This window comes from Onychostoma macrolepis, chromosome 18 (genome assembly GCF_012432095.1).
Source record: "Onychostoma macrolepis isolate SWU-2019 chromosome 18, ASM1243209v1, whole genome shotgun sequence".
NCBI classification, from domain to species: domain Eukaryota; kingdom Metazoa; phylum Chordata; class Actinopteri; order Cypriniformes; family Cyprinidae; genus Onychostoma; species Onychostoma macrolepis.
In genome coordinates, this window is record NC_081172.1 from 26610790 (window position 1) to 26637276 (window position 26487).

At 37.4% G+C, this 26487-nt stretch overlaps 2 protein-coding genes across 5 annotated transcripts; both read left to right on the forward strand.

The window, feature by feature from the left end:
- The first annotated feature begins 4136 nt into the window (after nt 1-4136).
- Nucleotides 4137-13400, forward strand: ankrd67 (ankyrin repeat domain 67). Of its 3 annotated transcripts, none has more exons than XM_058752123.1 (6): nt 4137-6510; nt 6643-6705; nt 7491-7743; nt 8645-9197; nt 11946-12242; nt 12508-13400. In XM_058752123.1, exons 1-6 carry the CDS (start codon nt 6399-6401, stop codon nt 12709-12711), a joined length of 1482 nt encoding a protein of 493 aa, XP_058608106.1. In that variant the 5' UTR covers nt 4137-6398; the 3' UTR covers nt 12712-13400. The 3 variants fall into 3 exon arrangements, with proteins under 3 accessions (XP_058608106.1, XP_058608108.1, XP_058608107.1); XM_058752125.1 differs by having other exon boundaries at nt 4141-5839; XM_058752124.1 differs by lacking the exon at nt 6643-6705 and having other exon boundaries at nt 4142-5839.
- A 1674-nt stretch (nt 13401-15074) lies between these two features.
- Nucleotides 15075-26105, forward strand: ccnl1a (cyclin L1a). Of its 2 annotated transcripts, XM_058751811.1 has the most exons (11): nt 15926-16488; nt 16847-16921; nt 17480-17589; nt 19651-19771; nt 19873-19937; nt 21877-21976; nt 22079-22183; nt 22266-22407; nt 24808-24919; nt 25004-25102; nt 25176-26105. In XM_058751811.1, exons 1-11 carry the CDS (start codon nt 16246-16248, stop codon nt 25594-25596), a joined length of 1593 nt encoding a protein of 530 aa, XP_058607794.1. In that variant the 5' UTR covers nt 15926-16245; the 3' UTR covers nt 25597-26105. The 2 variants fall into 2 exon arrangements, 1 of the variants encoding a protein (XP_058607794.1); XR_009267017.1 differs by lacking the exons at nt 22266-22407; nt 24808-24919; nt 25004-25102; nt 25176-26105 and adding an exon at nt 20166-20179 and having other exon boundaries at nt 15075-16488; nt 22079-22118.
- Nucleotides 26106-26487: the final 382 nt, after the last annotated feature.

The window sequence follows — 26487 nt, forward strand, 5'->3', positions numbered from 1 at the left end:
TATCTAATTTTAACATCTAATTTAAAATAACTAATTTAACTGAATGACATAGCATAGACTTATACAAGGCTAGTGTTTACGTATTTCATTTCATTCTGGAACCTACTTGTTCTACAGATCTGTGTACTAGTGTCAAATGCTGACATTCATATGAAGAGTTTATCAGCAAATTAGTCATTCAGAAAACAAATTTTATTTTTGAACATGAGAAATTTACTGAGGTCCGGACCTCGGTGACATCATAGCTGGCTTTGGACCTGTTGTGAAGCGCTCCTGTTCAAGACCGAGACGGCAGAAAGTTCATACTGTTTGTTTTCTTGTTTTGTTGGTATTATGAGTGCACACAAATAAAAGTAGACCCTTTACAGTTCCGAATGATGTATTACTCTTACCTTTTTGAGCAAAAATGACAGCGTATTTTAAGTTGTTTCCACATCGCGCTGGCGCCTCCATGTCCACTCTCCATTCAAACAATTATGCGCCTATAGTGCACATTTATCTAGGTTAAACGTTTAAACTAACATAGTGATATGCTTGAACTGTTTTATATCTATAGATTTTTAATGAAGTCTTGATGATTTGAGAAAAGGCTAAATTGATCAAACATAGGCTATGATCAACTCTTGCCACTTGGTCGTTACTTTAAAAAACAAAAACTTACATTTGACAAACAAAAAATGCTCCAAACGTTTTTCATAAATTCACTTAATAAAAAAAAATATAAATATATATATATATATAATCAATTTATCATTACATACAAAAACTGAACTATTTTAATAGCTGAAACAGTAGTAGGCCTATAAGCTGTTTTGGGAGAAGGGGAAATAAAATAAATAAAATAAAATAATTCTAATAAGCTGGGCCAGGCCGGCTAGGGCCTATATTTGAGGCCCGTGCAGGACTCTACCTGCAATTCAATTAAAACATTTTTTTTTTTTTTTTTTTTGAATAAAAAATTTAATTTAGACTTTTGTTTTTAGAATTGAACATTTATATCTAGCATCTCTGACTTTCTCAGAATTGCAAAAAATTCAAACCTGTGAGTTATAAACTCAGAATCGCCAGGAAAAATGTCTGAATTATGAGATGAAAAAAGTCTCAAGTACCTATTATTTTATTAATGTTTATTTGAGTAGGTAACCATAGCAACAGTATTGTCCTTGAGCATTTTGCAGAATATTGACAAAACATGAATATCACGATCTCAGTGAAAAACATAACTATTTTACAAGGTGATTTCATATTGAGTTTTAGAAATATAAGTAACCATTAAGGTCAGCTCCTAAGCATAATTGTCACTGGGGCAGTAGCTAAAAATAGTTCCCAAATAAATAATAAATAAATTTAAATCCCAAAAACTTATTTTTTTGGACTGTGGTTTGTGCCCTAAATGTTCTATTTCTAAAGTCGACCCCTTGAAAGCCATTGTGTAATTCCCACACTGCTCATCTTCATCAAGGCATGTTTGTCATTTGATTTATGAAAGACGCATATTCTTCTCTAAACTATACGTATACATGCAGTTCTCTACACACATACATGTCCGTTCAGTAACCTGAACGCTCTGTGCTTTTAGAATATGATGTTTGAATTATCATCCAGCCACTGACTCAATCCATCTGTTAGAGCTCTTAACGGTAATTGCTGTGTCAGTGGAGTGGTTAAATAACGTGAACGCACCATTCTGTGAGAGCTTTGGCAGATTTTAGGAGCAGAACCCCTGCATACCAGTGGGCAGGCCAGTTTCAGAGTTTGGTTTATGAATCGGTCTAACATGGATTATGGTATCTCCGCATATATTAAATGAGAAAGCCTTGCTCAATGACTGGGATGGTTTTTATCTGCTTCATATGGATGTCATAACCAGTGACTAGGGATTCTGGGGGTTGTATCCATCCATATAGACTAACCTTTTAGTAATGAATAACACATAAATGACTGAATATTGCACTCACTTATAACCATGGGAGTTAATATGTGTTCTCATACTGTATATCTAGTTAATGCAGTTTTGTTTTTAAAACATGTTGTTTTTCCCTTATTCAACAGTTTTATATCAGTTTTTGATTACAGATTTTTTACACTTTCTTTGAATTCTATATGTATAATGCATTATAAAGGTATTCATTAATTATGTTGGAATGCATTTTAGTATATTTTCATTAATAATTGTAGCCAAAGTTAAAATGCATTATAATATTTGTTATTCCTTGTTGTTTGTCATGTGTTCTAATTCAGTACTTTCTAATGGTAGAACAATTTCTAGAATAACATTATAATGTATTATAACTGTGGTTAAAATAATTAATGAGATTATATGATGTTATAAGGTGAATTAAATTAATGCAAAATACTTTTAGGCTTCTAGTTAAGTGTTATCCTTGTTTCTTATAAAACAGGTTTTAAAGCAATTGTGACACACTATGTTTAAACAAGTGAAACTGCAAATTAAATACCATGAACTGGAATATTTCCAGCAAACCGTAAATTAATTAGTGACTTAAATTCAAACTGTGATACTTTTAAATTGTTTTTGATCCCTTTTGGAGCGTTTGTTTGTTGTAAGGAAAAGAGCAGCATGAACATTCTTCAAAATACCTTTGTGCTTCAAAGCGAAACGAAAGTCATGCAGATTTTGAATAGAACAGATTGAACAGTTCGTATCTTTTGAACTATATACCTTTAAATGTTCAAACTACTTTTCCTCAAAGATTTACTAAAACAATCAGTACGTAAGACACAGAAATGCCACGTATCAGCAGTTGAACAGTGCAAAACAGGTGTGGTCGGTTGGAACTGTGCGCATAGACGACATTATATCACAACATTATGACACACTGGACCAACTGAGGTCTCGGTTCACTGATGTCTTCTTCTAATATAATATAATATAAGACCGACTGCTGGACAAGCAGGCAAATGAATGTTTAAAACAGCACCTCTAGTGGCTCAGTGTAATAATAAATCTTTGCTAGACAGACATTGCCCTCTTGTGGGTCAGTGCATGTACTTTGATGAAGGTCAATTGCTGAAAACCTGCTGGGAAACCAAACAAACATGATGTGCTCTTGAAGTGACTGCCCTAGGCCCATAAAAAACGGCCCTTCCTCCACCACCCAAAAACCACCCGCTGTTATCACAACATTCAGATTCAATACTCAAAGCTAAATAAACTGCAGGAAAGATGATGTCATATTCATATCTTGGATTTCACGAAATTGTTTATTTGTATGGTTGCTGGTTTACCACTGAACAGCAGGAAGTCTTAAATAAGACCTTTCTGACATGGAAATGTGAACTCCATTACAAACTGAGCATGACAAGACCATTTGATTTCATTACACAAACTTTACCAGAGTATCTACACTAAAAAAAACGAAAAAATGCTGGGTTAAAAACAACTCAACTTGGGTTATCTGGCAACCCAGCGCTGGGTAAATATTGGACAGAACACATGCTGGGTTATTTTGACCCAGATGGTTGGGTTAAATGTTTTTGCCCAGCATCCTGGGTTGTTTTATTTAAGTCAACTATTGTTTATAAACAGGGGTGCACATAAGTGGTCCGCAGGTCCGCATGCGCGACCAAAATAAAAAAATGCGTTGTGTAAATAAGTTCTGACAGCGCATTTGCGTACCGACATGGTTGACAGCTGTTAATGCACAATTACCATTTTAGATCGACAAACTGTACTGTATAAGATTTCTATTCAAACTGAAAGCATAATCTAGGCTACCGCTGTCGTTTTCAAAGCAAAACCGTCTGTGACATTTCATTCACTTCACTGACGCAATTCCATCAGCAGCGCTAAACCCGGAAGCGCATAATACTTACTTACCGGCAACCCGCCAAAATAAAAGCTCGCTGATTTTACGTTTGAAAATGATGAAAATTAAAATAAAAATAATAATAAAAAATATTAACATTTTATTTTTAAGTTTACTATAAAACAATTGCATTTGTATGTAATACTGCCTTTTTATTTTAAAATAAAATAGGATTATCACACTTGATTATTTATATTTATATATATATATATATAACTAAATAAAGTGCAATGATATTATTATCACTATTATTAATAATTGTTTTAATATATTTTATGGGTCACACTATATGCCATGGCCCGTGTGAGGACCAAACCAAATCTCCAGGTTCTCATATGAGAACCAGGCTGAAAAACTTATGTGCACCCCTGTGTATAAATTATTACATTGCTGGCTTAAAATGGACTGGAGATTAAAAATCACACAAAGAATTACTAGAGGCAACAGCAATAATCAAAATATGAACATTTATTATTAAGCAAGAACACATGGACAAAATACAAGACAAACTGAATTTATTTGGGTGAATACAGCATAATGTTACATATATTTAAACTTGTTTAACAAGCATTTTAGACATAAAAAATGTAACATTTAAAAGTAGCATTCAATTTACGTGTATTCAACCGTTCTCTGTAATAATTTTTTAACGAAATAGATTCTCGTGCTGGTAATATTGACCTTTTTTGCCTCCAAAACATAATTTCATTTCATAATGTTCATGCAATGGTTGCTCTGAGCACAAGTATCAGAGTTGTACTGTTTTTAGCCACTTTTAATATTTGATATGTCCACATTTTACAGCAATTACAGCAGCACATCTCTCTGGCATAGTGTCAATATATTCCCTGAGAACTTCAGCACTAATGTTATCCCGTGCCTTCTGCAACCCAAGACAAAGGCTTTTCTTTGAATGTACAATAGATCTGTCCAGTATATTTTTTTAACTGGCCCCAAATTTGTTTGAGGTCCGGACTTTGGGGGGACCGGTCCATCATTTTCAATGTTCCAGCAGATTCATTCCATCGCAGGTTGTTCGGCAATAGTTCGTTTTATGGGTATTGTAATGGCCAATTCAACAAAAACAACTGAAACCTCTTAACCTCTGTGTGTACATATATACATATACTGTACAAAGTGGCTGTCTTTTGATTCATGAATGGGAAATTGAATTGAACTGGCCACAAACAGGTATTTAATACATTATGATTCAATGGAATTTGACAATGTCATGCAGCAAAGGAATTTCATTAGTCTAACATGTTGCGTGAAAAGACATGAATAATTGTATAATTAATTATGCAGAAATACAAAACAATTATTCCATGATATGTTGAACAGATGTGTTGTGAAGTCCAGTTCTGTCAGACCAATTAACAGTCATTTAATTTTGCCACCAGTATCCTACACTTACAGCAATTACATTAGTTTAATTCGATTAGAATTCTGCTTCATTCTATTCATTTTCAGGAATTGAATTTGAAGTTAAAAGGCATTTCTTGATTCATTTTTGCATTGTGCACAACCTTGATGGAACCAAATGGTATTTTTACATTTTGAATGAGTATACTCATTTCAGAAATAAAAAATGCATTGAATTGTGAAACATCACAATAAGCAAAGTGATCAAACAAGACGAGTAGATTTATAGCACATTTCGATTACAATGGTAATTCAAAGTGTTTTACATAGAATACAATAAAAGAGATAATTGCATGCAGTGTGTATGTAATTGTGCCACAGCAACCATCAGGCATGCGCAGCCTCAAACCTCCCTCTCTCTCTCTCTCTCTCTCTCTCTCTCTCCCTCTCTCGTCTGTGCCATCATACAATAACAGTGCTCTAAAAGCCCATTCTCACCATAGCAACCTCAGATGAACATAAAACACTTGATGAACGATATCAGAGGGGGTGGAAAGACTGGACTTACATGTTATGTCACCCTGAGAAATCTGTTCAACAGCACACTGGAGAGAAGCAAGACATCATGGAGTAACTGGCACTCACAGGTAACTTCTGTCTCGTTTCCAGTCAACTCAGTTGGAATTCTGGTTATGTGTATTTATGTGAATGCTAATTTGAATTTACAAGATGCAAGTTGTCTTATGAACTGATAATTGTTTGGGGTACCATTAAAATAGGAGTTTAATAGCCATTACTAAGAAATATTACTCAAATAATTTCACTGTAAATTCTACAAAATAGCATCATCTTGATGCCTAATTGTTAATCTTCCTCAGCAGCAGTGTATCTGTGCATTCGCATGTTTTTAAAAGATATTTTGCCTTGATAAATGGCAAGGCAGGAGGCAAGGGCAGGAGCCAGTTGTCCGCCCACATAATCCCAAACTCCCACGACATGACAGGCCATACACGCCTCCAGATCTCCTGTGGCTCATAGCTTGATGTGGAACACGCTTTCACACTAAGAAAAACACTTAAACTGTAATTTAAACTTTTCATCTGTCAGTATGATGCACATACTGCACAATGGAATAGTTCACCCAAAAATTGAAATTCTGTCATTATTTAACTCAGCCTTGTGTCGTTCTTCCGTTGAACATAAAAGATGATATTTAGAGAAATGTCTTTATTTGACCCATACAATGGATGTCAATGGTCACCAGAACCAGCACTACCAACATTCTTCAGAAATCCACAAATTACAGAAAGTCATACAGGTTTGGAATTAAATGATTTTTTTTTTTTTCGGTAAAAAAAAAAAAAAAAGTAACTTTAATTTAAAACAAACATGAGGCATGCATTACTAAAACTATTGCTCATACAATTTGTGTTAAACTTCTGTGTTACAGACATACATGATACGTATCTCAGATTGTGTGGCTCGTTGTGGAGAGATTTAGAATTTTTGCCAGGTGAGCGATAAAATGGGCAAAAAATCCTAGACTTTTAGACTTTTAGAATTGTATTTTATTTAAATTATGCATTCAATTTGCTATCTCAATTCATATTCAGGAATTGATTTTGAAGTTAAAAGGCATTTCTCAATTAATTTCTGCATGGTGCACCCTGATGGAAACCTAATGGTAGTATACTCACTCCAAACATTAAAAATGCATTGAATTGTGAAAGATCCCAATAAGCAAAATGAACATGATACGTACTGTAACAGGACAAGTGAGCGAAAATATTTTATAGACTTACAATGAAATTCTAATATCACTAAAATGTTTTCCATGTGTTGTTTGTCCTCTATACGACAGACTGCCAGTAAAGTTAATGAAAACCTCTAAAATAGTAAAATTGCAGCCATTGTTACCATGACAACTGTCTCTAGATGGAATTACAGCAGAAAGACAAATCAGAAGAGTCTTTGAAAACATTCACTGAAAGATCCATATAGAATTTCTAGAGCCATTGGGACAATGACATTATAGGTTACGCAACTGCTCCAGTGATTTACACACTCTTAAAATTGATCACACTTTAAATGTAGGTCAGAAACGGTCCAATTTAATGATGCAACCAAACTGGCTGAGAATCTTCTAACTGCTGTAAACTTTTACCACCCCCTGGTGGAATTAGTGTAGTTATCCAGAAACGAATTTGTACAACTGTACAACATTTTAGTATAATCTAATGAGCAATGAAACTTGAAAGGAGTACCTTGTAAATCAATTTCCTCCTTTTTCCTCTACAGACTATCCTCCTGCCATGGCCCACGCAGGCCCAGAGGTGTACTGGAGGTTGTTGGAGCTCCATGACTCGGTGTCTATGGGGTCTGTGGAGAGGAAGGTCCGGACAGCTGCAGGGACCAGACAGTGGAGGATCCACCGTCGGCCCAAACCCAGAAACTCCTTTCTGGATGAGCGCAGGCTGCACTATGCTGCTTGGGATGGATGTCTGGACCAAGTCAAGGCCATGCTGGAACATGGCGTGCCTGCTAACTGCCAGTTAGTGATCTAGAACCTTAAAGGAATAGTTCATCCAAAATAATTGCCATTATTTTCATGTAATTCCAAATGATTCTTTTTTTTAAGATGTTTAATCTGGTAAAGGGGCCATATTGCAGATTTTTTAATGATCTGATTTTGAAGCTGATAAAGTGACAAATGATATAAGCTAAGTTTTCCATGTTAAGTTTTTGCTCTCATATAGAGTGTAAAAGTGCCGGAGATTTCTCTGATTGGGAGAATCGTGGTTAATGTAAGTTTCTCACCAGACTTCCTGCAGTTAAACACTATTACTTAAAAAATATATAAATGCAAGCCGGAGGATTCAACAAAAGCATATACCATCAATTAAAAACCTTGTAGCTCACAGTAGGTCTGTCTCTAATGGTTTAGAAGTTATCATTAAACTATGTTTAAAGCCTTAAAATAAACATGTTCATCATATAAAGAGATCTCTCTAAAAGTATCTCTTCACAGGACGTGGATCAATTTAGCTCCATTCATATGGATTTATTTTATAATGCCTTTATTCCCTTTTTGGATACGTTTGGTTACCTGGACATTCAAAGGGGGGAACATAAACCTCTCAGGTTTCAGTAAATAATGACAGAATTTTCATATTTGGGTCAACTATGAATTAGGAGAAAATATGTTAACTTTTAATATAAAAAATTATACTTGTCACTTTTCTGTCGACAGTATTTTTGCTATAATGTTGTTTATGTCACGCTTTCCATGATATGTTCCACTGTAAGTATTATTACAGTGTCACACACGTTAGTAACAAAAGGTACCAGTGTAAAAATAGTAATGTCTAATACCATGAAAAAGCTTGTTGTGCTATTCCCAAAATAAATATATAGCCATATTTTTTGCTGACTGGGCCATTTTGTACTTCCAGGGACCCGTATGGTTGGACAGCTGTCCACCACGCCTCTTTCAAGGGTCATCTCATGCTGATCAAGTTCCTGTTGCAAACCGGCCAGGTGGAGGTAAATAGCCAGGATTTCTTCAGCTGCACGCCCCTGCACCGCTCCTGCAGTGGAGGAAACCCTGAGACCACAAACTTTCTCCTCCAGAAGGGGGCGTCACATTCAGCGAGGTCCAGCTCCGGCCAGACGCCCCTTCACTTGGCTGCAGCCAGCGGACACCTGGGCACGGCTCGGGTTCTGCTGCAGCACTTGGCTTCACCGAATCCCCAGGACTTTCATAAGTGGACACCCCTGCACTGGGCAGTTTTTGGAGGCTGGGGCGATGTGGCGGAGCTCCTGCTAGATAATGGGGCAGACGTGGAGGGAGGAAAGGGTGTGGGCATGAGCCCCCTGCAGCTGGCGGTGTTGGTGGGGAATGAGGCAGGGGTGAGGCTACTGCTCCACCGAGGTGCAGATGCAAATATGAGGGGTCCTAACGGCCGCACGGCCATGCATCTTTGTGCCTGCTCAGGAGACAAGAAGGTGATTGACTATGGGCTTAGACCAACAAGCAACCAACCATCCAGGGTTTGAAATTAACACCCGCCAACCCGCCAAATGCGGGTAAAAATCAGCTGTGGCGGGTAACGTCGTCAAATCACTGGCGGGTTACTTTTCATAAGTTATGTTCACTCATTAATTTCTTGGGGAAGTTCATGCAAGCCAGATCTGCGCAGGTTTAGTGCAAAAACTGAACTCGTGAGACATCATAACATTATCGAGTATATTGCAAAAACCAAACAAAACACACCTACAGAGTGCACTCACACATGATGAAGTCTGGTTAGAGACGACTGGTTAGAATTCAGTCTATTAATATGCATTAAGAATGATCACATAATTCAAGATAAGGGGGCAGAAAATGTATATATTCATATCATTCATATAGTTAATCAATATCACACGAAGAGTGCCGTTTTTTCTTAAAGAATCAGCATGTTTACAAATGTGATATTGATTTTATACAACAGTTCAATAAACAAAAAGTTGTGTTTTAGACACCATATGGCCGGTTTTTTCTCTATTTCGCCAAAAAAAAAAAAAAAAAAACATTCTAAAACTCTTGCGTCTCTGAGCAACATGACAGTGTTTCGTTCCTGAATGAATCACCCGTTTAAATGATTCGGTTCAATCGCAATGACTCACTTATTAACAGTGACTTGCTGCCACCTATTGGCGGTTTTAATTTTACATTTAAAGTATCTTTTCATTTTTTAAATAATTTCAAATATCAGTATTCAACATTTCATGTTTAAAATATCAAAACTTTATTTATGGATTTGTAACTGCAGGTTAAAGCATTCCATGTCCCTCTAAGCTGCATTAACATGTGGAAATACATCTAAATGCCATAAACTTCTGCAAAGATGAATTTTCTTAATACTGTTTAGTAACAGCCTAAATGTATTATTATTATAACTGATTGATTAAATGTAAGAATTTGACTCAAAAGATGATGCACACTTTTAGAAAAAAATGGCATCATAAAGGTAAAAATGCCCATAAAATGTTAAAATCAATTTAAACTTATTGGAAAAGATTCATTTCTATCACTGCTGTGAACTGACCACCACACAGAATATGAAGAATATCAAAAGCTGCAGCTGTGCACGGTAGTCCTTAAGATATCAGCACAATAGCACACTCAGCAAAATATTGTCTATTTATCTTTATCGATAAAATCCCAGAAAATATTGAGATATAATTTTTTTGGTCAATATCGCGCACCCTTAGTACTGACACAAAATTATTTGCAACGGTCGCTTTGTCACGTCCAGTGTAGACAGCCTCAAGCTATTGGTTTATTTCTGTATTTTTTTTTTTTGGCTAGTAGAAGTTATGAATGGCCGGTAACTTAACAATTTAGCAGCCAAATTGGCTGGTGAGTGAAAAAGTTAATTTCAATCCCTGCAACCATCGTTTGTTTGGTCTTTCAAAGATTTGATTTCATTAACCTAACAAGTCCTGCTACTAGTTCATTCTAAGAATGACTCCTAATGTCAACCTTTTAAACCTGGTTTAAAGAGGTTTAAGAAGTTGCAGTGCAACTTTAGGTTTTCTCAAATACTTTCCAATGTGCAAGATGCACTGAAAATAATAATAATAATATTAATACCATTTTTATATTGGTGTAATTGAAAATCATGGTTTCTGGTTTAAATCAGTTCTGTTCAGTTTGAAAATAACACTTCCCATGGAAAAAAAAATCTATTTATTCATATTAAGTTAAATAAATTAAACATTGACAACATGTTTTCAGTTTTTTCTTAAGTTAAAATTCTAGCTTCATACAATAGCTAACTGAATTGTAAAAATCCCCCCAAAATATTATATTTACCAACAGTAAGAAACATTTTGGCTTGTGTCTAAAGATGTACTGTATATATGGTGTTTATAATCAATAATCTTTTCACTTTTTTATGATTGCTTTGTCTTTTTGAAAGGAAATGTTTTTAATTAATATGAAATCAAAATTTAAGGTTTGAACCAAACCATACATATTATTTGAGAAAGATGAATACATTTTTTTTTATTGGTTCAAAGTTTTTTTGTTTGTTTTTTTCAGTGCGGTCATTGAACAAATTATGGGTGGTGCCTCCTTTGAGTTAATTATGAGTTAAATTTTTCAGCTAAATATTACTACTGTTTGTTCATTTAACTGAAAATACCACTGTTGCCCATAAAAATTGATGGGCAAAACATCACATCTACCAACTGTTTTCAGGGAAATCACCAGAAAAACACCAGAGACTGTGTAAATGATGTTTGTGGCTGGAACATTGGCTAGTGGAACGCTGTATTAAATGCAGCTTGATGACACATAAAATGCTACATAAAATTGGCAGTGTGACATGCTAGTTACTTTACAACAACTGTAATAATACTAATGTTATGCTATCCAATGTTATCCGGCACTGATCATGTAATCAGTGCTCTCCCCAAAAAAATCTGTATAAATGAAGTGTCCTATAAACACCTCAATGCATTTGTTTCCAATCAACCCTATTACCGCAGCATAGCTTGCATTTGCCAAGACTGTGAATTCAAGGTCTTGCTGCCCTTTTGGCTGTGTTCTGTCAGAGTCACGCCAACTGCGCGCTGTGAAACAGATGGCATTTGTGTGGGTGAAGGGCAGTGTTCTGTTCCTGTCTCCTTAGCACCGTTTGATCTTTCTTTTACTCTCTACTTTTCATCTGTCGCATCTAAGCCGTATCTTCTCCTTCCCCATAGATCCTCCAGCAGCTGTTAACAGGAGGGGCTAAGGTTGATGTCAGGGATGGAGATGTGGCGTCTCCGCTGCATCTGGCTGCCCGCAGTGGCTCCAGGGCTGTGGTGCACTTGTTGATTCTGAATGGAGCAGGACTTGAGGACAGGGACAACCTCAAAATGACACCACTGCACTACTCAACACTCAGGGACAATGTTGAGGCTGCCAAACTCTTGCTGCACTATGGGGCAGATGTGAACGCTGTAGAGAGGCTCGGACAGACACCTTTGCACTTGGCCTCTGAGAGGGGTCACTGCAAGGTGTGTTGATTCTCTCTCATTTGTATGGTTTCCATAAGTTCATACACTACCAATCCAAAGTTTGGAATAATTGAGATCATTTGAAGTATTTGAAAAAAGCCTCTTATGCTCACCAAAGCTGCATTTATTTGATTAAAAATACAGTAAAAACTGTAATATTATGAAATATTAAAAACAATTGAGATGAAAATGTAGGAAATAAATGTCTTTATAAATGTTTACCTGTGTCTGTCCTTTCTCACTACATTTGTGATTCAATCCACAGGCCCTCAAGGTTCTGCTAGACAAAGGGGCTGATCCCGCTATAAGGAGCAGCTGGAGAGAAACAGCGGAGGACGTTGCAAGGGCACACAGTCAGCTAGGTGTAGTCCAGCTCCTTCAGCAACACCAGGCGGTCAGGATGAGAGATCAAGCTCAGGAGTGTGAGAAGAGAGAGAGAAGAAATAACCGTGAATTAAGTTCACACTGAGGATTAAAACTAGAATGATAACTATAACTGTAATGTTTTATCAAACATTCTAATTCGAACTATATTGACATTGATGAAAATGTCACTGGAATTACTTTCAAAATGAAGCCCTTTCCAGCTGATGCATGATAAAAACATTGACAGCCAATCAAAATCCAACTGACTTTAAAGGGCTCAAGTTGTTGTTATAGTTATCTTAATAGTTACCTTCTTAGTGTGAACAGGCCTTAACAGTTTGAGTCCACTGAATTTGATTGGACAAGTCTTTATATTATATTATTTATATTATGGGTATGGTCACATTTACCATTGTTTGGCAAATGTAATAGCAATTCGTGTAACTGAGAATTTTTTTGAGGGTAAAAGATTGGAGATTTTGCTCGGGTTCAAGTTGGACAAATTTACTGCACTGATCAACAGAAAGCTCCTTGGTTTGAAAGTGACTTCTGTGAGAGCTGTATATACCATAATCATGACTAGAGCCATTGCTACAAATCATGGGACATTTATTTATTTATTTTTGATGGTGGATAAATACTCTGGTAATAACTGTAGTGCCTATAGTATTTTGTTGTAAAGTGTGTTATATTTTTAAGGGTCTATATGGAATAAAATCAGCTTTAACATTCAGACACTAGGGTGACAGTTTATAATAAAACAGGTGAAGCATTAAAGGAAACGAAAGGAAAGGATGGTGTCCCATACTCCGAATTTGTGCTCTGCATTTCACCTATTCAAATGAACACACACAGCACACACACATCTCACCCAGCATTTTTACAGTGTGATTACTGTTAGACTTCTCAAAATCCTTCATCACTTGAATTAAGATGGTAAAAATTTGATTTTAAAGCCCAGCCAACACAAAATCAGACATTAACAGCTCTTTTTACTTTGAGATCATTCTGAGTTACAGATTTAAAATCAAATGAAGATATAGTTTATAGCTACAATTGTCACGGTGCACTCAGCGGGGAGGAACGAGGAACACGAGACGAGGAGGAAACTCAAATTAAACAGTCTTTAATCCGGGCAGGGCAGGAACACCGCGAGTAACGAGTAGACCAGACAACAAGGAACTAATATACACAAGATAATTAAACACAGCTGAACGAAATCATATTAACTAATCAAACTAAACAAGGACAGGAAAATAACCATATAAGGACACAAGAGGGCGGGAAACACAAGACAAGACTGACAATAATACTGTCTTTTCTTTTTTCCTTTTTTTTAATCAAATCTTTGCATAGCTATGACGGCATCTAACAATGCTTAAAAAAAAAAAAAAAAAGCATATACATAAATCTAGATTGGAAATACAACAGTTAACAAATAAACAGTTACATTTATTTTGTAATTAAATCATGTAATTCCGTTAAATGTAACTAGTTACTCCCCATCTCTGAACCACTCATATTCTCCCAAAGAAAATCTGATTTCACTGATGAAAAATATATTAGCAAAGTTACTTCCTCAGTTTTATAGAATACAAAATTGGAAACTTTGGCAAAAGGAGCCATTTGGAATCTAGTTGGGTAGATATCTTAAAATGTACTTATTTTATTTTGTTATAAATGCAGTATTTTCAGGGAGTAACCATGCTTTTTTTTTTTTTTTTAGTAAATATTGTAAAAAAAAAATAATAATAATTTAAAAATCCAGTAAAATTTATATTTAGAGGATCGTTCATATCATACATATCTATGGTTTATATCAGTTCAGTCAGTTAATTAAGTTTCACTTTCATTACTTCAGGTACACAACTGTATAAGCAGGGGTGCACATAAGTGGTCCGCATGCGCGACCAAAATTAAAAATGCGTTGTGTAAATAAGTTCTGACAGCGCATTTGCGTACCGACATGGTTGACAGCTGTTAATGCACAATTACCATTTTAGATCGACAAACTGTACTGTATAAGATTTCTATTCAAACTGAAAGCATAATCTAGGCTACCGCTGTCGTTTTCAAAGCAAAACCGTCTGTGACATTTCATTCACTTCACTGACGCAATTCCATCAGCAGCGCTAAACCCGGAAGCGCATAATACTTACTTACCGGCAACCCGCCAAAATAAAAGCTCGCTGATTTTACGTTTGAAAATGATGAAAATTAAAATAAAAATAATGATTAAAAAAAAATAATAAAAAAATATTAACATTTTATTTTTAAGTTTACTATAAAACAATTGCATTTGTATGTAATACTGCCTTTTTATTTTAAAATAAAATATAAATAATCAAGTGTGATAATTCTATATATATATATATATATATATATATATATATATATAAATAAAACTAAATAAAGTGCAATGATATTATTATCACTATTATTAATAATTGTTTTAATATATTTTATGGGTCACACTATATGCCATGGCCCGTGTGAGGACCAAACCAAATCTCCAGGTTCTCATATGAGAAGCAGGCTGAAAAACTTATGTGCACCACTGTGTATTTGTCTATGGTATAAGGTTCCCGCGGATTGATATGTACTGCACACTGATTTCATTTCAGTTCCTGTCATCAGCGTCACTGGAACTTCCCGCCAGTTTCCAGTCACTGGATTACAGCACACATAAAACGAACGTGATATAAAATACACATATTACATAATAGCCTACGCCTATAACTTACTCTCTCCAAGGAGACAACGTATATGAGCCCACTAAGTGTACTATTTATTTTTCATAATGCGTTGATGTCTCAGTTTTCAGCATTACAAAACCTATAATGCATATTTTTTATTATATTTTTTTAAAGAAACAGCACAGCATTGAATTACAATAATGTAACATGAAAAATTAAGGAAAAATGTATAAAAAAGTAAAAGTAGAAGTAGAAGACTTCAAATCTAGGCAAAGTGTTAGGAATTTGGTATAGCAAATAACACACACACACAACAAACAAAACAATAAGTTCAACAACATGGTTAATGCCTGAGAAAAATGTATATCTATTTTTTTTTCAGAATACACATAACTTGGATATAAATTGCCATGCTTGCTCCTGTGTAATTACGTGGGAATGCTTTATGTATTCATTTATGTTATACGTGAATAAAATCAATTTTATTCGGCTCTACAACAGGCCGCGGAAGTGTACACATCTGTTTGTGAGGTTTACGTTACAGCAACGTTCAGTCCTGACAGAAAAGAAAAACACCTGGAAGTACAAATGTCATTTATAGTAACGGACTGCGTTAAGTTCCATCTGCAGGAGGCGCTATGAAATATTAATTCGTGTAATAATTTATACCTGTTTGAGATTGTTAGCATACCGGGAATATATTTAAAACGTATAATTATTTGTGGGCACAAAAACATACTTTAAAGTAATACGGTGGGTTACAGCGTTGAATAAAGTAACAGCTATCTGACGGCGATTGGTTTGTTGAGGTCACATGACACATCTCTGCACCAATCAGCGACCTGTCCCATAAGCAGCGAAGCGCAGTGCTGTTTTCCGCTCTGGGTTACGAATCAATTTCTAGATTGTAACGTCCTCGGCAGGTACCGACGACAGCGATCATGGAGGCGTCGATGGCCACCGGTCCCGCCGCAAACGCGCCTGCTAATAGCGAGGGCATATTAATAGGGGATAAAGTGTATTCCGAAGTCTTCCTCACCATCGATAATTCTTTGATTCCAGAGGAAAATCTCTCCCCGACCCCGTCTATGCAGGATGGCCTCGACCTGTACACCGAGACAGACCTGCGGATCCTTGGCTGCGAGCTCATCCAGGCCGCCGGAATCCTGCTTCGACTGCCGCAGGTAAACAATCGGTTTGTCTAACTACTTAAACGATTAATGAAGTGAACCTGTCAAATTATGCTGGCTTGAAATAAACCACTGATGTGAAGCAATTTCGATGTGACATTATCAAACAAGAACCCATAACCCAACAAAACACACCAGACATTTCAACGGACTAAACAAACCCCCTCCCACCTCAAATAAATTATATATTTAGTTTATACAATGTGTGTAATCTAAAGCTAAATCTCAGTGATTTTGAACGTCTTTCGCGAGCGGTGTCCGTCGGCTAGACAAAAACAAAATGGCGGATGTTGCTTTGAAACGAAACAGGGCCGTTTATATTAAATTTTCTTTATTCGTAATTATGTTTCAGGTGGCCATGGCGACCGGACAAGTGCTTTTTCATCGATTCTTCTACTCGAAGTCTTTCGTGAAACACAGTTTTGAGGTAAGAGAATAAAGCCGTATTTACAAGCAATGCGGATGGCAGCCATGTTGTTTGCGTTAACGTTACTGTAAATGACATTCAAACAGATTATTGCACAATGGTGTAACGTTATAAATATTATTTTCAAGTGTTGTCGTCATAATGGAATAGTTATAATGGGCGTTTTTTCAAATACCAGAGAACTGGCTAACTAGACGGCATTTTTGGGCATTATAGGCGTGTTAGAACCATAGACTGTATAAAAACAGGTTAGAACGGATTACTGATTAGCTAGACCGTTCACTTCGTTGGCGTTGTGTGTGTGTATGCATTATACATACATACATGGCTCTCGTTGTAATTGTCCTATTAAGATTGTACATTTTGTATGTAGTTGTAGTAGACCTTTGTTTTTGTTTTTCCATTGGCTGATACAAATTAAATACATGTTACACAAATATTTATCATCTGAAAATGGTATTATCTGCTAACAAGATGATATATTTATCGGTCTATTAACTAATGTATCCTCTGTAATAGTGTTTTGACAGCTCTTTCTGTCATCTGTTCTCTCTCTAGATTGTTGCCATGGCTTGTGTTAACTTGGCTTCAAAGATCGAAGAAGCCCCTCGACGAATTAGGGATGTCATCAACGTGTTTCATCATTTGAGGCAGCTCCGAGGCAAAAGGTAAGCATGGCACATTCTCGCAGAGTTTCTGTCACACCGTTTCCTCTGTTCGTTACCTGTGCAAGCAACCTCCCACCTTAACTGATTTATTTTTCTTTGGATAACATTTAATGTCATCACCTCAAATTGTAAACGATTCAGGTATACTTTAACATGTTAACTGTGAGTAGTCTGTGCACTTCTGTTTGTCGTTGATATGATGTCTTGATTTTGTTTGCTTTATTCTAAACCATTTTAAAGCTTTTCAGTTCCTTCATCAGTCATAATTGGTAGTAACAGCAGGATTATCTGATTACCTGAGCAAGTAAAAACATTCAAACGGCTCAAAAATGTAAACTTGAGCAAGGGAACGTGATGCCAATTGAGCTATATTGTGGCTGATTACTGGCTAGTATAATTTTAATTCCAGAGTGAAGTAGAGAACACTTTAAAGAGGATAAAAAGGAAAAATTGTTCATCTGAAATCAAGTACGCGGTATTAACTTGAATTCTTTTTTCCCTTGCAACCAACTAACAGCGACCAGCTACATTTACCAATGCCTGGGTGATGTGGAATGGTACGTAGAGATGAAGCAGTCGGCATGGCAACAGTGAGCGAGGTGTCGCTTCCCCCCCTCCCCCGGGAGAAGCCAGTGGTCTGAAAGCGGTCACTGGGATATCGGGGATCGACAGGTTGGCCGCTGGTCCGAAGCGTCTGGGTGACTCCTGTATCTCAGTTTAAGCTTATTGTCTCTGCCAGCACAGGTGACGATCTTAATTTTCATTTCATTTTTAAAAAAGACACCTCACCACACGTCATAGCTTCCACAGAAATATTTCACGCTGCACATGCAAGATTAAAATCTCTTAAATATTCACATGATGGGAGCTGTGAGGGTTGCATAATGAGAATGTGCTGTTTTTTGTTTAATAAAGTAAGCATTGTTTAGATTGGGTGTCTTTATAGACAATTTATTGTCCAAAATTCACAATTAAATGTTACGTTATATGTAGAACAGTCATGAATTGTCATTGGCGTTTCGTTGTCAAAGAGTTTTTTGTGAGATCATTGTGTGTTCACTTTTAGAAATAACTAACCAAGTTGTTTAGTGTAGATGATTTAGATGTTTTATGATTATGATTTTAGATGTAATTGTGTGAAAACATAAAACCAAAGAGATTGCATTTGTGCTTTATGAAATATTCATGCACTTGTGGATGGGTGCAGTGAAAATAAAAAGTTTCAGATAAGATCTGTGGGGGGGGGGAAACTAAACAATTTAAATGGTTAAAGCAGAAGAGAGAAATATTTAAATTCTGTTAGGTTAGTAAAATAAAGACTAGACTGGTAATATTATATTTTGGAATATTAGGGTAGGTATACAACTTGGTTTTAGTAAAAATTACATTTGACGTTTTTGTTTTTATCATAACTGGACTGTTATAGTATTTCAATAGTTAAAGGAGTACAAGAATGAATTTCATTTAGATGCCTTGCAGTTAGTCAGCATTTCTTACGTCTGAATTGCATATTTAGATCATGTGGTTGAAAGTGACCATTGTTATTTACATGATTAAAGGCACATTCATGCTATTTTCAGATCATGACTCGGCACTTTTAGCATGTCATGAACTTGTTCTGCTAGTAGTGTTTATGATGAAGAGCTCACTATGTCTCTTCTACATGTTTTGATTGTTATACTGAGACTGTGTGTACTGTGTGTTGAGATTTCTGGTGCTTTTGTTCCCCAAGATTTATCTGGTTAGTGTATTGTGATATTGGTTGTTTATTGAAGAACATATTTTTATTTTTTTTACTTTCTGTTGAAGCTATGATGTGGTGAGAGGTGAGCTTTGTTTTGTTTTTTTCTCTCTAACAGTCACTTGTGGCAGTGCTAAAAGTCTTACACTGAAATTACAGGAGTCAAAAAACTGGACCTGTTGCCTGTAGTTGGTTGGAAGGGAAACAGAATGATTTGAGTTTAAAATGAAGCAAACAAAAAAAAAAAAGCATTTTTTCATTGTGTTGAATAATATTTGAGTCGGGGGAAACGATTTTACTTTCGTTCCTTCACATATCAGGAGTCCAAGTCCATTGATACTTGATCAGAACTACATAAACACCAAAAACCAGGTGATAAAAGCTGAACGGCGTGTGCTGAAGGAGCTGGGCTTCTGCGTCCACGTCAAACACCCACACAAGGTACGTGTCAGTTCCAGCTCTTGCTGTTTTGTTTTTAGACTTTAAAGTTTTAGTAGAATGAAAAGGAGTAACTTTAACATGCAGATTCATTGGCTTTGTAGATTATCGTCATGTACCTGCAAGTCCTTGAATGTGAGAAGAACCAAACGTTGGTCCAGACAGCCTGGTGAGTAAATAAACAATCCTGCATTGGGTGTCTAGACACTGCGGTGTAACCAGTAATTAACCCCTCTGCCTCCGTTACGTAACTTTTCTGTCCTCTCATCTGATGGATTGGTGTATTCGTGACTCATGTGTGTGTCTTCTGTTTTAAATCTCTTGTTCATGGCTGTAATTAAAAGAAAATGGAGAGCTTAGTTTAACTTTGTCCTTTCTTTCTACTCTTTGATTAAAGGGTAGTCCATGATGGTAAGTGTCATAAAGAACCTCTGAACTCTGCTCCTCCAACCACATGACCTCAGGAGTCTCCCCCCATTGGCTGCCCTTCTCGAGACAGCCAATCCAGTGAGAGCTCTCTGCCCGAGAATCACTGAAGGGGGCCTTTTCCAGCTGCCAACAGCATCTTGTTTTCTTGCGGTTGTCCAAAAGGATTTGTATTTTTGTTTTTGCTTCAAGACTCAAGATTTCTCCCTTTTTTTTAAAAAAGGTGGTTTTAAAGCCTGAGTATTTGAATTCATTATTAGACCTCAACTACTAGATTTAGGTGGTGTAAGTGATCTTGTCTTTTGTTTTCTAAATGTACTCCGTTTTAAAGGGTAAGCCACCCAAAAATGAAAATTATTCACCGTGATGTCTTCTCAAACCTATATGATTTTCTTTCTTTTGTAGAATAGCAATGGAAAAAAGTTCACATTTCTCATTCCCATAAATTGAAAGCATATAGTGTCCAGATCAAAGGTTCTCTTTATTTTATTAAGTCTTCTGAACTAAAAATTTAAGCTAAATCCCTTCCTCTGATGTCATTTGTGCTACTGCGCATACAATTTTGGTCTTGTCTTATTTTGATATTAATTATTTTAATTTTTTTTTGATAAGTTTGCATAACAAATATACTAACGTGTAACCAAATGGTATAGCAACTTCACATTCAAAGGTATCATATGGCTTGAGAAGACTTGTAATATGGTGCACAATGTGCTGCTTCATGCTTTTATATTCATTTTGGTCTCTTCTCACCATATGCATCCATTATATGGAGGATCTTAAATCTTGACCTTGTTAAATATTTTTAGGTTTAGAATGACATAATGGTGAATAAATGACTATTTTCATTTTTGGTGAACCATTCCTTTAAATGTGCGATTGTTATCAATAATTTGGTGCGAGGCGTTGTCTTACGGGAACTTTCTCCTGCTCAGTCTATGCTTGAATTATTTGTTTGAAGCTCAGCTTTTCCACATAAATCCAATGTTCTAAGGCCTGTAGCATAAACTCCTTAGTGTTTCTGTTCCAGCACAGTGCACATCAGTGTAGTATTTTTCATAATGACACCGAGCGTTTCAGGTCCACCATGTCCATCTGCCTGTTTGCTTTTTTTCAGAGAGCTTTGCATCCCATATCTGGCCGTCATTCAGAAGTTAAAGATTTTGTCTCTCTGCAAGTCTCCATTTAGCCATCTAGTCTGAGATGTGTAATTGTTCATTCCCAGCAGCTGCTCTCAGTCCTGCTTTGACTCCTGGTCACCATGCATGCTGTTTAGTGTTATGAGTTGCATGCAGTGCTACACCCCCATTCTCTCATCTGCTTATTTTATGGAAGGTTAAGCTGTTATTTCAGAAGTTTTGAGGAAATGGCGTTGTAGTAATTTGTTGCATGCAAACTAGTGGAATCAGTTATATTTTTGACAAACCTCCTCCCAATGAGCTTGTCTGTGTGCACACATGTGCACTGAACATGTGCCCATCCACACTGCATGCTTGCCTTTACACGTTTGTAGAACAACAGAGGAACGTGAGGCAGAGAGGGAAAGGGCAAAGTTAAACTCAAGCCTCCATTTATATTTGGTCTTTTTATTTGCATCATGTGACAAACCTCGTACATAAATTTATAGATGAACAACCCATGCAGGGAAATGGCAATTTTGTGGTTCACCTTTTGTGTTGCAGGAACTATATGAATGACAGCCTTCGCACTAATGTGTTTGTGAGATTTCAAGCTGAAACCATCGCCTGTGCCTGCATTTACCTCGCTGCACGAGTGCTACAGGTACAAAACATTGCCTGGCCGTCTTTATCTCCATCTCTGTTTACTCTAAGCTCTGTTTTTTTTTTAATGCCTTTGTTCTTTTCCAATCATTCTTTCTCTCAGATATCTTTACCCTCTCGGCCGCACTGGTACCTGCTGTTTGGTGCCACAGAGGAGGAGATCAAAGATATATGTGTAACCACTTTGAAGTTGTACACAAGAAAAAAGGTTAGACTTGTTTGACCTCACTCCCGTTTTAGAGTTAGCTGGTCTTCACTTGTTATATCAAGTCTGTGTTTCTGATTTGTAGCCAAATTATGAATTGCTGGAGAAGGAAGTGGACAAGCGGAAGGTGGCTCTACAGGAAGCCAAACTTAAGGCCAAAGGACTGAATCCAGATGGCACTCCTGCTCTCTCCACATTGGGTGGATTCTCTCCTGGATCCAAACCATGTAAGTTGTCACTTCCACTGCCTACTGTGCAGTCGAACCCTTTTTTTTTAAAGCTAAAATCATCTTGCTCTTTGCCTTGGCTTTTCTTTTAAGCAGTGTTTACCCACATTGTTCAGGATGTCTTTTTTTTTCGAAGACGCAAAAGAAGTAGATGGTCCAGGCTGCTCTTTTCTACACAATTAATGTAAAGCTCAAAGTGTTTGCACATACACTAGTGTATGTCTTTAGTGTGGGTTTCTCCATAAAGCTATTGTATGGCTTCCAGAAGACTTGAAATACAGTATCTTACAGAAGTGAGTACACCCCTCACATTTTTGTAAATATTTTATTATATCTTTTCATGTGACAACACTGAAGAAATGAGTGTACAGCTTGTATAACAGTGTAAATTTGCTGTCCCCTCAACATAACTCAACACACAGCCATTAATGTCTAAACCGCTGGCCACAACAGTGAGTACACCCAATGTCCAAATTGGGCCCAAAGTGTCAATATTTTGTGTGGCCACCATTATTTTCCAGCACTGCCTTAACCCTCTTGGGCATGGAGTTCACCAGAGCTTCACAGGTTGCCACTGGAGTCCTCTTCCACTCCTCCATGACGGCATCACAGAGCTGGTGGGTGTTAGAGACCTTGCGCTCCTCCACCTTCCGTTTGAGGATGCCCCACAGATGCTCATGGTTGTGCCAGTCCATCATCTTTATCCTCAGCTTCTTTAGCAAGGCAGTGGTCGTCTTGGAGGTGTGTTTGGGGTCGTTATCATGTTGGAATTCTGCCCTGCGGCCCAGTCTCCGAAAGGGAGGGGATTATGCTCAGCTTCAGTATGTCACGGTACATGTTGGCATTCATGGTTCCCTCAATGAACTGTAGCTCCCCAGTGCCGGCAGCACTCATGCAGCCCCAGACCATGACACTCCCACCACCATGCTTGACTGTAGGCAAGACACGCTTGTCTTTGTACTCCTCACCTGGTTGCCGTCACACACGCTTGACACCATCTGAACCAAATAAGTTTATCTTGGTCTCATCAGACCACAGGCCATGGTTCCAGTAATCCATGTCCTTAGTCAGTTTCAGGGTCTTGGCAATCTTCTTATGGCCTACGCCATCTTTATGTAGAGCAACAATTCTTTTTTTTTTTCTAGATCCTCAGAGAGTTCTTTGCCATGAGGTGCCATGTTGAATTTCCAGTGACCAGTATGAGAGAATGAGAGTGATAACACCAAATTTAACACACCTGCTCCCCATTCACACCTGAGACCTTGTGACACTAACGAGTCACATGACACCGGGGAGAAAAAATGGCTAATTGGGCCCAATTTGGACATTTTCACTTAAGCCCGGCTCACATTGCGATTTTGGCCACGATTTGGTCGTTTGGGACAAATTTTGAAAATCCTAAAAGATTCCTATAATCCTAGGCTAAAATCTGTAGTCTGTGATCGCTGGTTTGACATGTTCACCGACAGCCGATTAATGGCCGTTGCGATCAAATTTCACCTCCGACGAAATTCTGGCAGCGTCAGAACATTTGGCGCACAGTCCTGCAGTGTGACCACCCCTACAACGAATATCAAACTGTCTCCGTTTTTCAAGGCAAGCTATGAGCAGAATTACTGCTAGAGAATTATTCTATCAGGCATAAATTCCGGCGCTCCCGTCCTCCGCTGACAGAATTCATCTGATAGGTTTCTTTTTTTTATATAAACACTGGTTGTGCCGCTGTTTTCATGTGGGTGTGTATGAATACATACACTATTCTTCTTAAACACGCCGGTATTGCCGCCGTTCGTATACTTTTCATGACAGCCAACATTTCAGTCCTGTGTGCAATGCAGTTTGCAGTCACTGGACGTGTATGGGTTGATAATGTAAAACTCCGGACAAGTTTTCTTGCGCGCAGCCGTTTTTAACTCGTCTTGACTGTCGTACAGTCTGACATTAATGACAACTGAGATCCCATAGTGTGACATGATCATCATGTTCATACAGTCTGACAAGTACAATCCTAAAGGACTTTTAAAAAATCGCACAGTGTGAGCCCGGCTTTAGGGGTGTACTCAATTTTGTGGCCAGCGGTTTAGACATTAATGGCTGTGTGTTGTTATTTTGAGAGGACAGCAAATTTACACTGTTATACAAGCTGTACACTCACTACTTTACATTGTAGCAAAATGTCTTTTCTTCAGTGTTGTCACATGAAAATTATAGTAAAATATTTACAAAAATGTGAAGGGGGGTACTCACTTCTGTCAGATACTGTATAGCACAGGAATCGTGTGGACTGTTTTAATACCTCTTGATTGTTGGAGCTCTACTTTTGGAAAAGAGCAGCAGGAACATTCTACTAAACTTCTGCTTATGAAACAGTCGGTCATCAAATTTGATTTTTCCTGTCAGGTTCACCTAATATAATGAAAGCAGATGAGAAGTCTCCTAACCCTCAAATGCTTAAGGCCATGAAGAAAGAACCAGAAGATCGGCCTCAGGGCTCTAAGAGCCCACACAACGGGTGAGTGTTTGACAGGCTTGACTTTGATCAAGTACTTGTGTTTTAATTAAAGCACACTAAGAATCTTCTTTGTTCTTTCCTTAGACTCAGGAAAGATAGTAAGTTAGGTCGGAACAGTAGAAGTGCGAGTCGTTCTCATTCCAGAACGAGATCCCGGTCCAGATCGCGCTCTCCCAGACGACAGTAAGTACCACTTGCAGTGCACTGCTCTATGCTCTATGTTGGTGTCAATACTCAACCGTTTTTTTTCTTGTAGTTACAATAACAGGCGCAGTCACTCAGGCACCTACAGCTCTCGCTCCCGGAGCCGCTCTCACAGCCGCAGCCCATCCCCACGACGACACGCCAACCACGGCCCTCCATCTCCCCTCCTGCCACACTTGAAGTCAAAGCAGCGCTCAGATGACCTGCACCAGCACAGCAGACACAGCCACAAGAGGAAACGCTCACGCAGCCGCTCTCGTTCCACCAGCAAGCCCCGTGAGCGGGACAGAGAGCGAGAGAGAGAGCGGGACCGGGACCGAGGTTCCTCGGACTTAGCGAAGAAGCACAAGCACGAGCGTAGCAGCGGAGGCCATCACCGCGACCGGCGGGAACGCTCGCGCTCATACGAACGCTCTCATAAAAGCAAACACCACAGCAGCAGCCATTCAAGCCACAGTCGTCACAGACGCTGAGTGTTTTCCTGTTATGTCACGTCTGTGTGACTGCGAGTGAGTTTGTGTTTGATTTAAAGTGGTCAGTGTTGACCTAGTTGTCTGTTTAATTTTTAATTTTTTTGTTTTTCTCTTGTTATTTTGCCAGTTTAGTTTTAAATGTTGAAAGGATATGAAACTACATATTTACAGTGTAAAGATGGGTTCAGTGTTGATGTAATATGGGAAATGCTTTGATTTATAAAAGCAACCTTTTTCAGAAGGTGGGAAAATCACTAGTTACAGAGAAAAATGGAAAATGTTTTCAGGAAAGACACCAATACTTTGCACAGCTATAGAAATTATTAAAAAAAAAAAGATGCTCTACTGGCAGAAGAAAATTGGTTTCTCTGAAAATAGATCATATTTTTTTACAACTGGATGCAGACTTTTTCTTTTTTTTTTTTTTTTGATCATGGTGACTTTGTTACACTGGTTTTCAGTCTGCACGTCTTCATGTCTGATTTTTACTCAATAAAAAGTGACTTATTCCTACTGTCAATTGTTGTTTTTTTACTCTGTCATGGAACTTGGATTTATGAATTAAAAATTATTTCATGCTCTCTGACATCATTAAAATCCCTTGATGTTTACCCACATTATCACAAAAATATCCCAACAGTTAGAAACTGCTCTTATCTGGAGATGTGGCATTAAAAAGTTTTATTAATTCTAGAGAATCACCTCCCATCTTAAATGGTTCTCTTTTATGTAGACTTAGAACATTTATTTATTCTACAGTAGTCAACATTTGAAGTGGATCAAAAAAGTTCCTCAAAGTTGTTCTGAGACAAGAACGGACTTTGGGTTTAGGACTACTTTGATGAAAGGTTTTGATCCACTTCAAATGTGACTAGTTAACCATCTCTAACA